At 36.8% G+C, this 18,892-nt stretch overlaps 1 protein-coding gene across 1 annotated transcript; it reads right to left on the bottom strand.

The window, feature by feature from the left end:
* Positions 1 to 193: 193 nt before the first annotated feature.
* LOC309382962 (acyl-CoA (8-3)-desaturase-like) lies at positions 194 to 14,433 on the bottom strand (the record flags this gene model as incomplete). The annotated part of the gene is made up of 12 exons (XM_081934953.1): positions 194 to 509; positions 731 to 856; positions 977 to 1,056; positions 2,467 to 2,563; positions 3,023 to 3,120; positions 4,245 to 4,318; positions 6,196 to 6,256; positions 7,690 to 7,818; positions 9,478 to 9,579; positions 9,954 to 10,151; positions 11,812 to 11,922; positions 14,191 to 14,433. 12 exons carry the CDS (start codon positions 14,431 to 14,433, stop codon positions 341 to 343), a joined length of 1,488 nt encoding a protein of 495 aa, XP_081791079.1. The 3' UTR covers positions 194 to 340.
* Positions 14,434 to 18,892: the final 4,459 nt, after the last annotated feature.

The following is an 18,892-nucleotide window of genomic DNA, read 5'->3' as shown; positions in this document are numbered from 1 at the left end:
TAATATAGAATCTCCAAATGTTGAAAACAAAATAGAAGAAATATGGATTGATTTCTTAGCTGCTTTTTGTATCTGCTGATGCAATTTAATCTCATATCATAATCCAGAATCCACTGCAATAGCCATTGAGTTTATTTTCACAAGAAGTGCGAAACAGAGGTCATATGTAAAAATAAGAAACAAAGAAATTCAATGAGAAGTATTAAGAAACTTTATTTATTTATGATACACCCAAGACCCAGAAGCAGGAAAGGGGGTGGGTGTTGCTTGCAATGCTAATACTCATTAGGAAACATGCCAAAAGTTCAGCCAAGGCCAAAAGGCTCTCCAGGATTCTGTTTCATTCAGAAATTACTCTAGGTTTTCTATGCCTGAAGCCTCTCAAGGTCCATCTCAGATCTATCTCATCTCCACCCTTCTTCCCTTGTTGAAGGCAGATTTTAGGATTTTGTGTTTTCTGATCAAGATGATATGCTTTGAACCAGATTTCACCCGCAACCTTCAAGGAACTGAAAATAACAGAAAGTAAGTTTCTCTTCCTTGCCATGAGAGTTAAGTCCTACTTAGAAAAAGCCTGCCTCTGATTCAAGCAGAAAAGTGAATTCAAGTGCAGTAAATTGAGGACAGAAAGAGTAGCACAAAAATCTCGCAGTGAGTGATACTTATCCTTTTAGGTATTTGACATGTCTTGACAGTATGCTTTATAATAGGGGTGAAATCTGATACTTACTACACAATGTCAGCGAAGCCAGTGAACATAGATTTTGACTGATACTCAATACCATGTTTAGCACACATGGATTTCACCAAAGGAGCCACCTTCCAAAAGTTGTGCCGAGGCATCGTAGGGAAGAGACTATAGGCAGAAAGGAAGGCAAAGAAATTGTGATACTTTACTATCTTTTTGCCTTATTCAAACTATGAAGCAGTTTCTCACTCATAGCTTAAAATCTTATTGCCCTAAATCAGTACTCACTGGTGCTCAATTTGAAAATTCAGGTGCCCCGTTACCCAGTCATTGAAAAAAGATTGATTCACATTGCACGTTGACTGAATCTGGGAGAAGAGAGAAGGACAGGTTTTAGTCCAGACATACTGTGAATGAAGGAAGATCAAGCAAATGTCCACAATATACATTTATATTTGTCCATGATTTATATTTATATTCATGTTGGTTGGTATTGTATGTATATAACTAGTATTTGTAGACAAACATATTGAATTTTGGAAATCTTAAATTATATTACCCTAATAGTAGAGTTTAAATACTCATTTGTTATCAAATCTGATAGTCACCAGAGTACAGTTTTGAAAATAAGGAGAATTAAAAAATAATTCTAGTAATATACTTATTTTTCATTTTGTGAAACATTTCTTTTTAATAGTTACTTTCAAATCTTCCCCTTACTTATTCCAGACTGAACCAAGTTGTCTGGAATGATTTGAACTCACAGGCCTCCTTTTCTAAAAAGAATGTCCTGGGACAGTTGACATCATGGTGAGAAGGGCTGGAAAATAGTGAGGCTCTGCTGAGCCACATGAAATCCAACTGGTAAATGCTGATGGGAGACCTTATAGCTATCCTGGAGGGACAGTGAAGGAAGGAAAGGCTCTTTGCTGACCTTGAGAAACTTACAATTTCCTCGTTAGGTGCAAAGCAAGCTCTCCCGAATGACAGCAGGGGCAACTGCCATTTTTGGGCAGTCACGAAGGTGGGGCAACTGGGACAGTAAAATGTGTGCAGGAGTGATATTGAAGCAGAACAGTGTGGTGGCTGTGTGAGGAAATTTGTGGTTTTTTTTAAACTTCTGTCAGAAATGCCCCTTTCTAGAAAAGATTGATCAACAGTGGGGCTGAAAAAGAAGGGGGTAGTTTTGTCAAGCCTCCACCCCCTGAAACAGTGGTGGATAAGCACAGAGCTGAAAGAGATGCAAAATAAGATATATTAACTGTTTGATTATTTGGATACTCTAAATGCTAAAAGAAGAAAAGCAGAGTAGCCATCTAAGGATTTAATAAACTCTTATTTGGATTAAAATTGATTTGATTTCAACTCACAGGCCTCCTTTTCTAAAAAGAATATCCTGATCTGGATCAAAACCAGATCCTGGAAATGGACAAGAGAGAAATGATTCATGCCCTGGCAGGTTTCTTTTTCAGTTAGTGCTATTATCTTAAAATGAGGCCAAAGAAATGAATCTCATTTCCATTTTTATAAAGTCCAAACAAAAGCAAGGGCAATCATAATCTATAAGAAAAGGTGTTGCATTTCTAAACACACTTCTATCATAAGAAAAGCACTGTAAAAGGTAGAAATAACATCAAAATAGGAATTCAATTTTCACATGTGCAAATTATAATTGATTATTATGGATCTGTGAATTATTGTCATATAATAAAATTATGCAGACAAGCTAAAGTTTAATCATATACAGCCATCAATTTTATATCTCAGATCTCTCTTACCTGTGTAGAAAACCAATCCATGTTTTTATCATGATCGATGGTCATAGGAAGATGACTCGACTGTGATATCCATGTAAATATAATACTCTCAAGAACACTGAGAGACAGAAATGAGGCAAAGTCAGGCAAATTAGGCAAAGTGAAACTATATCTACACAAACAAGCCTTTAAGTAGAATAGTGGGACAAATTGATTCGTTTGTTTGTTAGGCTTAGAATGCAAGTCATTTACTAGACCTAATGATGCCTTTCTATGGAAATCAATACATTTCTAACATTCCTCCAGTGACAATGAGTCAGATTCGAACCAAAGACCAGGACCCCCAATCTTTCTGAGTTGGTGGACAAATTTGGAAATTTGACCAGATGCCATGGAAACTGATCCCAAATGGAGACTACAGAGTGGTTTGGCTATATCCCAGATAGCTATTATAATGGCAATGATAGAGTTTAAGCCCACACATATGGAAATTAGGGAAAGGATAACCTAGAGAATAGTCTGGGTCTGGGAAGGGATAGTGAAACACAAAGAAAATAGTATATATGATGAACAGTACTCCAAAAGAACGAAGTATCCCAAAACACCCTTGAATCCCAAAATGGGGCTGAAGGCAAGAAAGAATCGGATAAAATATGCCAGAGTCCATGCCATTTCCTGTAGAAGAAAAGAGAAGGAATGGAGATTAGAATAGCATCTTTCCTTGCCCCAAGTAGACACCCTGCATGGCATCTTAATGAGATCCAGATGTATATCTTCTCCAGATGAACTCTGCTCTGTTTTCTGCCCATTTTGACAGAACCAGTTCTACCCTGGGTTCCTTTTTAATGGATTGACAGATTTAACTGACTGAAAAGAGCCATAGAAAAATTCACTAGACAAGATTGCATATGCTTGGTTTCCTTTAAAGTACAATATTTTGAGGTCACATCATTCCAGAAAGTGATAGAGATGGAGAGAAGTTTCTTTGCATGTTGTTATTAAGGTTTTTTTTAATTAACCAGGGAAGACAATCTTTTTATGTAGTGATTATCAATACAAGAGACCATGTGTGTTTTAAGCACCAGTATTGCTCTGCTTATGGAGCAACATAAAAATATTATTGAGCTCATAAAAATATTATTTTCAATAATTGACATGTTTACGTGATATCAGGTGAGAATGTAGGGATTTTATTAGCTTTGATTATCCCACAAATTTCAGCCATTTTTAATTAGAGCACTTGACAAGAGTGCATGGCAAATTTCCACTTTAAACAAGGCTGGAAAAGTCTTGTATCCCATCTTCTATATTAGAAAAAAATAAGCCCAACCCCGTTTCCAATTCCTCTAGATATTTTTCTTTAAAAGATGAACCATAACTTTGTAGTTTTATTCAAGCCACCATAAATCATTTTTTAATCAAAGCCCTCATAATCATTACTTGAGAAAACTAGATTGTAATTCTTTTACATTCTTATTTCAATCATTGTCTAGTTGCCTCTAATGTTTCCCCAACATGCCTTCTATATGTTTGTTTTCCCAGGCAAAAATTGAATGCCTTCTTCATAAAAGGCCTTTTGATAGCCAGCAATAGTTCATCTGGAAGCACTTTGGAATTGGGTGACATTGATTTTCCCATTAACAATATCGCCATGCAAACTTTTATACGCGCCTAAAATGGTTTAGCCTTTTCAAATCCTCTTAAGGAAATAAAATTCTAAACCTACAAACATACCATGGGGGAGGGGTGTCTCAGTATTGAATTATTTAATATTTTGTATGGATCATTTGTGTACTCACCCTCCAGAGCTTGCGTTGGAATATAAAGTACAATGAGTAAACTTGAAAAGTAGGCATTATCATCAGTGGCAATGCTGCAGAAGGAAACAAGATGCATATAACCATTAACTGTCCTTTCTAAACATAAAAGAAACATCAACCACACCCCTGAAATAATTTGTATCTACCATTTCATTTAACAATTATAATTGTAGTTGAGAATCTCATCATCAAAAATTAATCAACTCAAAAACTTGTATGTGGCAGAGACTGCCTGAATTGTGCCACTCAAACTATTTGTGCTGGCTCCATTAGAACCAATTGACTAAAATACACTTGAATGAGCTAAAGGAAGCTCTGTTATTCCTTGTGATAAGTGGACAATACTATCTTACTCCATTCAGATTTATTTAGAGGAAAGCCCTGGTAAATCCAGTGAGACCAGCTCTCACGTGTTTATATATTCATTCATAAGAGACATCTTGTAAAACTACCCATCTTGTAAAATACAACTCTGGGTGACTTATAACAATATAAAACCTAAAACTAGATATAGGGCAACCTACTAGTATATATAAAGAGAGCAAACCCCACTACCTTCTAGCACCAATGATGTTACCTAATTGGGTAATGAAACGTCTGCAAGAAAATTACTGGCCACAAGGAGCACCAAGGACCCCACAGTTCCACCCCAGCTACAAATATTATCTTCTATTGGAATCACCTGAATAAAAGGCATTTTTCCTTCAAAAGAGGGGAACGGATTAATAGTCCAGAGGAAAAGAAGCACAGAGGCACAACAAGGAAAGTTGCAAAATACAGAATACAATATTGTAATAGAATATAATAATTGTAATAATTATAATAATTGTAATTAATGTAACAATATAGAAATAGTAATAGAATAAAATGTAAAGTAGAGGAAATAGGAAACATACTTACACTTGTAAGTTACAAATTTTGCGTTTATAGCTTGGGTTTTTTTCTTAATAAAATATCTCCCTAACCCTTATAGGAAGGTTTTTTTTTTAACTTGTTCAGAGTCCAACAAGTTAGTGGTTCTTGAGACTCAGACTCAACACTTAATCTAATTGGAGAGAGTTTTTTTTTAAAAAAATACTTATGATAGAGATTCCCTCTGAACTGCTGTAAGCAACTAGTTGTGCTGCCACTAGCTTGACTGGCTTCAATAAAGGATGGACCAAGTCATGGAGTTCATGAGATTCAATGGTTATTAGCTTGGATGGCAGTGTGGTAGCCTCTGAAGGACATCTGAAGGAAGACCAGTGGATTTCCTTGGTTGGTTATTGTGAGAATTGACTGCTGAACTTGATGGGCCAAGGATTAGATCCAGCAGGCACCATTTATGATCTTATGAATAAAGCAGTTTCAAAAAGAAAAACAACTGCTGGTGAAGAGGTTGGACTATATTCTCCATTATGTTCCTGTCTCTCTTCCATGGCAATTTTCTTCCACTGTAATTTGATTTATGATGCTCCTCAGTTGTGTCTATAGAGCATCAAATAATTGAGCAGTTGCATGAGAAAGTGCAATACCCTCTCCAGGTTGGCATTTCTCTCTTTGCACTGTTTAGGCATAGTCTGTTTCTGAAGGTATGGACTGAGAATCAGGATGCCTCCCTCCACCTTAAATATGTAGATTAAACTCATGGGAATCTGTGTGTTCTCAGAAAGGAAAGATTTCCTCCTCATTCTCTGCAATGTTCTGTAGTTGCTACTACTGCTCTTCTTCTTCCCTCCTCCTCTTTATCTTATCATTATCATTTATCTTAATAAGAGGTGTTATTAATCTGCACTGTGCTGGGGATTGTGTAGAATGCATATATATAATCTGCCCATGAGCTCATGGTTGAAAAGATAAGAGTCCAAAGATGATGTGGAAATTGTTTTTTTGACAGAAGAAAAAGTTCATTTGGAGTTCAATAGGAGGTAGGGGGAGAAAAGATACTCACTGAAGAAAAAATACTTGTGCTGGTACTTATAAGGCATGTATTTCTTTTTCTGCAAACCCAACTGTAAAGGAAAGGCATGAAAAAAGCAAATAACTTTCAATAGGTAATTATAACTTAAGGCTCCATTTCTATAACATCCTTTTCATCTGCTCCGTGAAATAAATTCTCAGGCAGGAAAAAAAGTGAGATGTACATAGCTGTCACAATAATAAATTGTAATTGTGGTAGTTAGAATAGATTGCAGTCTTTTTTTTCAAATATTCCAGGTGCAGAAAGACATCGCAGAGCAAGATAGCTTGTAAAATTAAGCCCTGCAATAGTAATACAGAAAGAACAGACTTAAACTTAGATTTGTTAGTCAGGAAAGGAAGCTGTCCCTTTTGGTAGCAGAAACACTAGATAAACTTTTACTAATCGTCCCATTAGTAGAAGACCCCAAAGGAAAGCATTACTGATTGACCTGCTAAATAGGCAGCTTCTTCATTTTGATATTTTTACTAACTGCCACATTCTCAAAAACATACAACCATCAGAGATAGAACATTTTCTAACAGTATTTCTGCTTGTAAGGCATAAGTAATTCTATATTTTCTTTGTTTGAAGAAACAGCCAAGGCAGAATATGCTTATCAAATCTGAAACAATCCACTGAGATAATTCACACAATAGTAAATCCAATCCATAACATTAACCAGAGAAAGTGCAAAGAGAACAAACAAATAGATGCTTAAGCTCCATGCCACCCTCCATCTTTTAATCTATCCTATTCCTATCAGAGCTGCCAGGATTTTTGGACAGGAAGACAATCTGTTACTTTGCTTCCCTAACACAACTTCTCAGGATTGCGCTCACATGGCCATAAAAACTTGCTGCTTTCCTCAGAATCCTTTTGTACATGATTGTTCAGTCAATCCCGTGAGATAATTTCTCAATAATCCAGTTCATAATATTCACCTATAGCTATAAACTACCATAAGAGAACCAGTTTTAAGGCATCAGGCTAGAAACTGCAAGATTGCGAGATCTAGTTTCTCCTTGGACAATGCCACGCAGCCTCAGAAAGCAGGGGTCCATTATCAGTGGTGGGATTCAAACTTTTTTACTACCGGTTCTGTGGACATGGCTTTGTGGGCATGGCAGAGGAAAGGATACTGCAAAATCCCCATTCCCTCCCCATTCTCAAAATTTCCATTGCCGGTTCTCCAGGTCCTGTAAGAATTTGCTGGATACCACCTTTGGTCCATATAGAGAAATACACTTTTGTTATGGCCACCTTGGGTGAACATTTTGTCCAACCCTACTAATCTACTATCTCAATGAGATCTGTCTTATCAAACGCTGCTAATAAATATAAATAATAAACCCAGTAGACTGTGTTCAACTCTAACAAATTGACAATGAAATGGCTTAACAGTTGCTGTTCTGAATGCTGATCTGAAAGGAGAATGGCCAGGGTTCAGTAAAATCTGTTGTCATCTAAGCAGTTGCTTCTTACCTCCAAAGAAAGAGTTTCCCCTAATGACAAAATAAAGGGATGAAATGAAACATCTGGGTCCTTCTCAAAACAGTTGGGCTTAGCATGATGCTGGGAATGGTGAAAAGACCACCAATTAGCTGAAAGCCCCTGTAGAGGAAGAGTGAAAGAAAGCATTCAGGCTGTTGTTAAAGATTGCTCTGCTTTGAAGAGGTAATACAGAGGAGATTCCATTGAAACTTTGAATCGGATTTTCAAATAAGTTTGAGATGTTGAATCAGCTGACTCTGAATTATCTTGCACAGGTTCAAAACAGTTTGAAGATTAAGTGCACTTTCTAGCTTTCAAGCATTCATTGCATATGTGGACAAAACTGGGGGGGAATCCTGAGTACTTTAATGAGTTCCCTGATATTAACATGACTAGGTGGCAAATGAGTTTTATCACCTTTCAAAACCCTGCCTGTCAAAGCACTGGAAGAGGTGCTGCTCTGCTATTTATGTATTTAGAGAGATTCACCTGTGGGGAGAAACAGAAAACAAAATAGAGACCTACATCTGTTCTGCTCTATCTCTCATTTAATGAGTTTTGCTTTTTCTTGCTTCCATACCATTTTATTCTTATTTCTCTTCAACTCACCTGTAGTACAGTCCCTATTAGCTTTGGGAGCAATATTGTCCTTCCTTTGTCACTGGCATTTAATCAGGCTTATTGATCAGGGAATTTTATCACTGGCATTTAATCAGACAAAAGCAGGTGAAAATAACACCTGATATGCTGATCTAATTTCACTGATAATGTTGATACAAAGATTTTAATAGCAGTGCTAGGAAATAGATTATAGCAAAATGATACCATTTGTTATTAAGAATGTTCAAGCAGTATAAAAAAAACTAGGCATGCATTAGATGATATACGGTTTACTGTAGATATAATAGACTTAAAATAAAGGTCAACTTGTAATCTCATTATTAGATGCTGAAAAACTTTTGATAAAATACATAAACAATTTATGTTCATTATTTGTCTATCTATCTATCTATCATCTATCTATCTTTCTTTCTTTCTTTCTTTCTTTCTTTCTTTCTTTCTTTCTTTCTTTCTTTCTTTCTTTCTTTCTTTCTTTCTACCTCTATGGCTATGTGTGTATGTTCCAGCATAACTCAGGAATGCCTTTAGCAATTTCAACCAAACCTAATACACAGATGACTTTATGTCTGGAAAGTCTGTTGGGGTAAGACAGCCCAACATCCCCACAGTGTGTGTGAGTGTGTGTGTGTGTCTGTCTCTGTGTGTGTGTATTCCAGCATCACTCTGGAATGCCTGGGCTGCTAAAATGAAAAGGAATGAATTATATCTATACTGTCAAATCACAGTACTTTTGAAAGTAGTAGTTTACATTTTTAGATTCAAGTTCTGTTAAGATACACCCTGTTGTGCCTTAAAATGGCATCTACAGTGCAGTTGCCATGGTAACAGCTTCACAGTACTCTATAAGGGGACTTTCTCTGGTAAGGGTTATTGGGTGTAAATAAATACCGAGGGAATGCGGGGTTATCTGCTAGTGTTTAATAGATTTGAAAATCCCTTGGAATTCATAAAATGGATTAGGAATATTATATCTACTACTAAAGTAAAATTTAATGACATTTCCTCCCACTTTTCCATAATTTAGAGAAACTAGAAACGGATAAATAACACAACACATTTGATATTTACTCATGAAACTTTTTCATGTATATTTGTAATATTCCATATTCTTTCCCTTCAATTCCATGGAACATTCTAAGAATAATATACCTTACTTACCTTTAAATGGCACATTACAAATTCTTGAAAATGGTGGTTCCATTTTGGATTACTGAAGACTGAAAGATGTCCCAAATCATGTCCTAGCCAGCCTGCTTGAGACTAAAAGAAAAGGGTGATTCGCCACAGAAGGACTACCTTTTGTGTCACTCCTACAACTTATATCCAATGGTAATAGCTATGCAAGAACTGCTGGGATAGATAAAATAAAGATTCATTCATTCTAGGATTTTTTTATTCAATCAAAGTGGCAGCCACCCAGAGAAGCATTCCAAGCAGGATAGGCACAAGAAACCAATTCTACAATAGAACCACAGATGTAATTCAATGCAACCTTCTCAAAGCGCATGACAATTGAATATGTGTTATTTTCTTTATAAAGAAATTATTTTCATTTGGTTGAAAGACAGCCTGCTGTAGGAAGCCAAACTAGCGGAAAATGCAATTTTAGCTAAAAATAAAGGCAAGAATATTACCTGAGCAAAGGTCATCAACACTGTGGCAATAAGAAAAGATGTCATAGATAGTCCAAAATACCACAAAACAAACCAGCCAGCAGCATCCAGTACTAAAATATGCAGAAGCATCAAGAAAAAGAACAATTGGTTTGGCTTGAAGAGTCCCATCTTTTTAATAGTGGACAGCAGTTCCCGAAAATCTTCTATTAATAATTGCTATGGAAAAAAATTCAGAAAATTTGCAGGAGTTTTGACTTTATGGATACAGCATAGCTAGCCAGTGGCATCAACAGTTAACATCAAGAACTCTTGGTGTAATTGTCCTCCAAATATCCTTTACCTTCCAAACTTTTAATACTCTTTCAAAAACATTAAATGCGGAAGAAAACAAATGAAAAATGGTTGCATAAATAAACTATTTTTCTACTTAGTGACTGCTAGACAAATTAGAGCTCATGTTTGGGATGCTAGAAATCAATGCCTATCTTATTTAATAATCTTGGCAAAAAGCACTAATGGGGAAACAGAAACAGGGGGGACGGAGGGAGATATATATATGATTTCATGGTATAGCTTGGTATAGTTTGGTAATGTATGGCTTTATTGAGTGTCCACAAGGCAGCACCAATTTATATATTCCTCCAATGCACATACTAATCTATAGTTGGAGAATTACTAATTTAAGCAAACCACTGACTGTTGTGTTATTCAGTACTATTTTTATTTGTATAATTATTGTAAACTATTGGCACATTACATTCATTTATAGAATATATTTGTACTATATTTCAATTTCATTAATGTTTACTTAAATGTAGTATTTTATTACAATTATAAAATACGCAATTAATATTATGAATTAATATTAATTATTATTTCTGATTAACTGTTTATTGAACTCAATGGGGCTCTATTTACCTACTTTAATCACTTCATACAGCTGCCCACTCAATAACATTTAGCAGGTTACATCATTAGAAACCTATTGGCCAGAGGTCCCACCACAGGACATTCCCAAGCATGATCAAGGCTATTTCAGGGCTCTGCCCACGCCTGAAACCTGACTGAAAAAGATCCAGATAAACCATTTTCTCCGGACTCTCTGAGGCTGCATTGCAGTCACCTGTTTGTTAATCTTATGAAAACAGGCTGGGATTAATTAGGCAGAGGCTGAGGAAGGCAGCCCAAAAGAACTGAGTTTACTTGCCCAATCTGATAGCCAACTACACTTTTAAAAATACCTTGGATCTTGTTTGACAGAATCAGATGAAAAATCATTTGATATGACATAAAATTAGGTTGCTCTACATGTGGAGGATGAAAAGGGTAAAACTGAGTACATTCACTCTACATTGGAAACTAACTGGATATGTTTTGTTGAGATGACAGAAGCGTCATCATGGGGGGAGGGGTTATTTGGACTCATTTTGAATCTGTGGAGCCTAAAGAAGCAAACAGGGCTATCTCCATGTCACTCTCACTGTGGATTAGAGTCTTGCTTGCTTAGTGGAAGCAGACAGGGAGATGAGAGGAGGCTAAGTGTGAGTGATAGTGAAGACATCCTCCCGATATATTTGCTAAGAATCAAGTGCGGCTTCAGGGCAACGAGGTGGAAAGTGGAAGGGAATGAAATGGCAGATATTAAGATCACTTCATAATTTAAAGTCGGCTGAAGGAAATGGACTTTCACTGTTTTTAGAAATGCCAAGAGACAATGCAGAATGATTGAGGAGCACCTTATAAAATCTCTTCTGTTGACCTTAATATTAGATCAGTTTTAATGACAAAAGCGATCTTTGAGTCAACCCAATAATAATTAAGGGTTTGCAGTTTAACACCATAAGCCACTACCTCAATTTTCTGTCTCCCAACTTACATTTTTACTGGGTTCAAAGCTGGGCTGATCAGGTGCCAATTCCCCAATCAAAAGTGATGCCATGTGCTTCCTTACTAGGGTCTTGTCAAGGTGAAAGGCTGTAAAAGGATCCTAAAGCCAAAACATAAAGAAAAAAGGGAAAAATATTATAATAAAGAACCAATTTAAAGTCAACCTGGAAGAAACATGTTTAGGCTGAGTGGTTATATTTGCTTCTTATCTTTATTCTCTCCAATTCAAAGCATGACAGACATAATTCCCAGGAGGTGCTTGACCGAAGATATTGAAACACTTGCACTATTTCAGAAATTAGCTCTGAAGGGTTATGATTAATTCAAAACTATAATTATTAGAAAATGATTTTGGCTTCAAGTAAAGTCTGGAGCAATAGATGACAGGTGGAACTGGAACATGAAACTGGAACAAACTTTGTTAATCTGAGATGTTTCATTGCTAAGCCAAGCATCTTCATCAGTCAGAGTAAAAATTAGGCAGAGAATCATTGGAATGTACCAACTCTTGCCACACCCATTTCATTTGAATCCTGACTCTCTAAATCTCAAATTAACATGGCAGGTTAACAAAGTTCGTTCCAGTTCCATAATTCAACCTTTAATCACTTTTGGCCTGGATAATTAAACCTTCCTTGACCTATATATTGCAACTCATTCAGGGAGAAACACCTGAAATTGGTGCGGCAAGAGTTGATACATTCCAATGACTCTCTGACTTTGCCTAACTACCGGTAATTTTAACTCTGACTGATGAAGTTACTTGGATGACCAACTGAATATCTAAGATTAACAAAGTTTGGTCCAGTTGCCATAATTCAACCTTTAAACACTTCCATTTTTAAAAAATTCTTTCCCTTTTTTATTTGTCTGAGTTTCATTTGTATTTGATTTTACTAGTATGCTGAAAATATTTATCAAAAAAATTTAAACAATTAATACGTAAATAAAAGGTAACAGGAAAAAAATGTGTAATGTGCTTTGAAAGTGGGTTATAGCGACTGAGTGCAGTCTTATTTTTTAAATGATGATAAAATTATTATTATTTTCTTCTGTTCAGTCATGTCCAATTCTCAGGGACTGTTGGACATTTTTTGTTGGCAAGGTTTTTCAGAAGTGACTTGCCACTCCTTCCTTCCTAGGGCTGAGATAAAGTGATTAGCCTAAGATTGAGTTTGAGTTTGAGTTTTATTAAATTTATATACCGCCCCCTCTCCCCGCAGGGACTCGGGGCGGTGTACAGACAGTACATATAAAGACAACAAAGCAGAACACGAAACACTAGACAACCAACGTAAACATACAGTCTGTATAATGCCCGAACTTGTTTATAGTTAAAAACAGTCTAAAACCAAATTAAAACCCCCAAATTTACAATATTAAAAAGCCATCCAAATGGCTTTTAGGAAGGCTGCCTCATCTCTGCCTGAAGACATCCAAAAAGGAAGCCCACATCTTTCCCTCAATCAGTGGTTCCATTCTCACACAACACTTGCTTCCTCCACATTAAGCCTGTTTACTCAGTCTCACTTAAGACTTTTCTTCTCTAGGCTCAATAGTTCAGTTTAACAATTCCTTCAACAACCACCTCACTCTCTCTTTGTGGCTCCTGTTCCAACTGTTTTGGACCTTTCTTAAAGTGTAGCTCCACAAACTGAGCAAAGAGCAGAATAAATGGAATGCTTTGTAAATAACTGAGAAAGCCAAATACTAGCAAAAAGAAAGTCAATATTTGCTTCATATAGTATAGAAAGACTTTTGAAAAGTGTTCAGAAAAATGGGAATCTGTCGTCCTCATGAGAAACTTACATACAAGTCAGGAAGCCACAATATAGGCAGAACATGGCAAAACAGACTGACTCCAGGTTAGCAAAAGGGTACAAGGCTGTGTACTTGACCCTTATATTCAATTTATATGCTGAATATATATGAAGGGCAACTGGTTTTAACATTGGAGGAAGAAACATCAACAGCCTGTATTAGGCTGATAGCCCTACCCTGAAGCTGAATATACAGAAAATCTGCAAGTTTTCATGATAAAAGTCAAGGAGCAGAGTGGAAAATGGGATTAAAATTAAATATGTGAAGAAGACCAAACTAATTATAACCACGTACAAGGACATTGGCAGTGAAGAGACTGAAAATGACAAATAGAATCAACCCTGAACGGTAAAGGAACAAGCAATCAATAAATCTGACTAGCACTCAGTAGAGCTACCACAGAAGCCTTGGAAAAGATATTTAAGTGCCGTGCCCATAGCTACAAATATTAGAATTGCGTAAACTATGGTATTCCCTGTGACACTTTACGGGAGCGAAAGAAACTGGCCACCCGAGTCCTCGCCTCGTCAGCTGCCCCGCGCCTTACCGTGGCATCCTGCCCTGCATACGAGCTGATAGTCCGAGAGCCCCCCGGGTGCCTCCTGTGGAACCGGCTGATGTCATAGACTTTCCTGTCAATCACCAGCCAGCGCTCCCGTGACGAGTTTTCCTGGCCAGTGCGCAGCCCGATCTCTTCCCAGGTAAACCACCGCGAAGGGCCGGACTGATCGGCCGCAGGATCAGCCTCCCTCCTCCGCCTGATCCCGGTTTCTCCTTGCTGGGAAGTCATCTCCCTCCGACTGAGGCTTCGGGGAACTTGACACTGTCCTTTTCAGCACCATCGGGAGGGCGGACTGGGCGAGTCCGAGCAAGGGGGTTGCCTCCCTTCTCCGCCTTCGATTGGCCGACAAAGTTTCGTCGACGCTGCTTTCGTGTGGCAAACGCAGATTGAGAAACTCGCGAAAAAGCAACTCGGGCGAGCCTAAGATGTTCGGCTTTTCGAGTACGAAGGAGAAGCCGGCTGCCGACCGGTGTGAGTCATTGCGTTTTGAAAAGTTGCCCTCCCCGGCCGATAGTGATAGGACGGAGATCAGCTGTGCCAGCAATTGTTTATTTCGGAGAACAAACTGAGCTGGGATTCAAAGAATCACTATTGATTCATCTCTGCCTTCTCTCCATCCCTGGAATACCACAGGTTGAGGATTTCTACTGGCTATACAGAAAGGAGATTGGCATAATCTGAAACAGCTTTCATTTGCTTAAACATTATAGTGGTAAAACACACATCTTTCTGGCAGCTTGCGGGAAAGGGGCTGACAGATGCTTATCACTAATACACTACATCCTTATCTTACAGTTGCTCAATGCCTAAACTCAGATCAGGCAATAAACCAACAATAGGCTGGTACTGGTAAAGAATTGAGAGGATTCACTGCTCTGGTTTGAGAATGAAAATCTGACATCAGGACTTCCACAGTACCATTATCCCTGGGAATAGTCATTTCATGCCAGTACAGTCTTCCACCTATTCAAATGTAGGCAATTAGCACAGCCATGGAAAGAGGCAATTAGCAATTGTGACAGTAATAATCCAGATTTAATCTCTTGATTTTGGGCCACATATATACTTAATTATGTTCAAATAATAGGTGCAGATTTATAACTTATGTAAGTTTATTTACTGGTATAACTTTTTAAAGAAACTAAAAAGCAATAGAATGCAATTTATTGCAAATTATTGGAGGAAGAACTATATGTGTAGACACATGATCAAAATCAATGTTGATTTGTTGACTTTTTGCTATTTTCGATGATTTTTGCAAAAAAAATGTATTTGTCTATTCCTTGCTCTGCAAAACATGTACAATGAGAATGTACATTAATAAAGTTAGATGCAATGTTTTAAACTTCCACTGATTTCAGGGAGAAATAGAAGCATTTAGTTTTTCTTTTGAGCAGCTTTTTCATGAAAGTTTGCAGTAATTTGAGAAGTGAGATATAAATAGTAATGTTGAAATATATCACTGACAAATATGAAAAAGTGAGCTGAATTTGTACAACTGTTTTCTTTTTTGTAAGCTGCTGAGGTTGTTATTCCACCAAAGTTTCCTACTTCTGTCTCATTCTCAACTTTACTTTTGCCTTGAATGAAGCTTTCCCAGAATAGTGACTTTTTAAAGGATACTTTCAAACTGGGGAGATTTCAATGCATTAAAAGATTCTGAAATAGAAACTAAAATGGAAACTGGAGGATTTTGAAATAGTTCCAAGTGATTATATAATTCTGACCTCTCAAGTGTGGCAAGTGTGTCATTTGCACACTTGAAGATATATTCCTTGAACATTTATTTCATTTTAGGCAGTCCTTGTCACTGCGTTTATTTGCTTTGCCAGCTGTGCCTACATTCTGAATTATACAGCAGAATGAACTGTCTCTTATCAGCAATGATTTACTGCGCATGTCATTACATTCCATACCTTTTTTCTCTTCTTCCTTTGTCTGTATGCAAGGCAGACAGGAACTCTTTGTCAAGATGTAATCAATTAGCTTAGTAAGTTTGTATTTTTACTTTCTTTACAAATAAATGTTTTTCTTAGATTATGCCTCGGGTTTATTTTTGCTTACTTCAAAAGTATACTTCAAGGTTTGCCAAGATCCATACATCAATTTCCAGGGTGGAATTCACACCCTGACAGTCCTCACCTTACACACAAAATTGGGACTGAATCTTGATCATTGAGTGAAACCGTAGTTAGGGCACAACGTAGGGGGGGAAAACCCATCATAACTAGATTCAGCAATCCATATGCATTTGAAAGACAAAGGAACTCTTTTGAAGACAGCAAAGTCCACATTTTGAACAGAGATGACTGCTGGCTTGAAAGAGGGGGTCAAAGAGGTTGTATATGTCAAAATTGAACATCCTTCTCTCAACAGAGGGGGAGGGATATGACATCATCTATCTCCATTCTCTGTGCCTCCTGAGTCCCAGCAGATGGGGAGGAAATGGGGATTTTGCAGTAACCCTCCCCTGGAGTGGAGAAGCTGGGACTTGGGAGGCAGAGAATAGATGGGGTCAGGGCCAATCAGAGGTGGCATTTACCAGTTCTCTGAACTACTCAAAATTTCTGATACCAGTTCTCCAGAACTGCTCAGAACCTGCTGAATACCACCTCTGTCACCCTCCCAGTCCAAGAAGTAGCCACTAGAATGAAGAAAAGGACAGAAATATAAACATGCATGGTCATCTTGGTGATATTATTTGTTTGGTGGTGCAAGATACCTTTTCATTTCTCTTATTATTAATGAATGTGGAAGAATTAGTAGATTTCTCTCAGTATTGGAAGCCCTGGGTTAGAGAAACATCAAGTAAATACATTCATTATGGAAATGCTGAGAAAAAGAAAATTATACAAGACTACTATGCTAAGCTGTATCAACAAGAGAAAATGGAAGAGGGGGGAGTTAAAAAATATTTACAGGATGCTAATCTTTCCCAGATACCAGATGAAACTAGAATAATGTTGGAGAGTAAAATAACAATGATGGAGCTAACGGAATCACTCAAAAAACAAAATAATGGAAAAGCCCCAGGTCCATATGGATTACCAGTGGAATTCTACAAAACATTTGAAGAAATCTTGTCTCTCCCTCTTTTAGAAGTCATGAACGAAGTGATATCAGAGAACAGAATACCTAAATCATGGTCAGAAGCATATATTGTATTGCTACCCAAAGAGGAGACAGATCTAACACAAACCAAGAATTATAGACCAATATCTTTATTAAATTCAGATTACAAGTTATTTGCATCTATATTAGCAGACAAAGAAGTATTTAAATAGCTTTATCCACTCTGATCAAAATGGTTTTTTACCAAAGAGACAAATTAAAGATAATATGAGAATGATTTTGAATACTTTGGAATACTATGAGGCCCATCCTGAAAAACAAATGGCTTTGATGTTTCTTGACGCACAGAAGGCTTTTGACAATGTGAATTGGCAATTCATGTTTTTACAATTGGAACAGATGAATTTTGGTAAGAAATTTATCCAAACTATACAAATGGTATATCATAAACAAACCGCAAAGATAATGGTAAATGGAGAATTGACAGACTCTATTGAAATAAAGAAAGGTACGAGACGAGGTTGCCCATTATCACCATTACTTTTTGTCTTAACATTAGAAGTCTTAAATAGAAAGATTAGAGAAGAAGAAGAAATAAAAGGAATGAAAATTAAAACAGAAGATTACAAGCTACAAGCATTTGCAGATGATTTGGTATTTACTCTTGAAGACCCATTTGAGACAGTACCCAAGTTGTTGGAAAGAATAGAGGAGTATGGAAATGTAGCAGGCTTGAAAATAAATAAAGACAAAACAAAGATTTTAACAAAGAACATACCATTAAGACGAAAGGAAGGAAGAAGCTTTGCAGATTCAAATCATAAGTAAGGTTAAATATTTGGGGATATACTTATCAGCTAGATGTAGCACTCTTAAGGAGGATAATTATACTAGATTAAAACAACAAATTGCGATCGATTTGATGAAATGGCAAAACCTGCAACTATCAATGTTAGGAAGAATCTCTACAATTAAAATGAACATTTTACCCAGAATTTTATATCTGTTCCAGACAATTCCAATTAGATTGCGCAAGGACTTTTTTGAAGATCTAAATAAAATAGTCTTGAAGTTTATTTGGCAAGGGAAAAAAGCAAGAATAAAACTTAAATTGCTACAAGATGCTAGAATAAGAGGAGGACTGGGCCTACCTGACTGGGAGTTATATTATCAAGCAGCAAACCTGATGTGGATTAAGGAGTGGGTAACTCTAAAAAATTCCAGATTATTGAATGTAGAGGGTCATGATTTATTGTTGGGATGGCATGCTTTTTTATGGTATAAGGGAAATAAAGCACATGGTTATTTTAGAAGACATTATATAAGGGAGGCCTTGTTATTAAACTGGGAAAAGGTTAAAAGATTACACTACTTAAAAACTCCAGCCTGGATATCAACTATTGAAGCATTTTCATATCCAATAATATATAAAAAGGAACAAACAGTAAGATATGTTGAAATATTGAATACAGTGGGTGAACTCAAATCTATTCAAGAGTTGAAACAAGAAGGAATAGAAATGAATTGGTATTCATACTTACAGATACAATCTAGATAGAATGAAGATAGAAAATCAATAGGTCTTTACAATGAAATGATTGAGTTAGATAAAATT

The sequence above is a fragment of the Natrix helvetica genome (genome assembly GCF_964273705.1).
Source record: "Natrix helvetica genome assembly, chromosome: 1".
Lineage (NCBI taxonomy): Eukaryota > Metazoa > Chordata > Lepidosauria > Squamata > Natricidae > Natrix > Natrix helvetica.
Note: the sequence above shows the minus strand (reverse complement) of the source record. Positions and strands in the feature narration are given on the sequence as shown.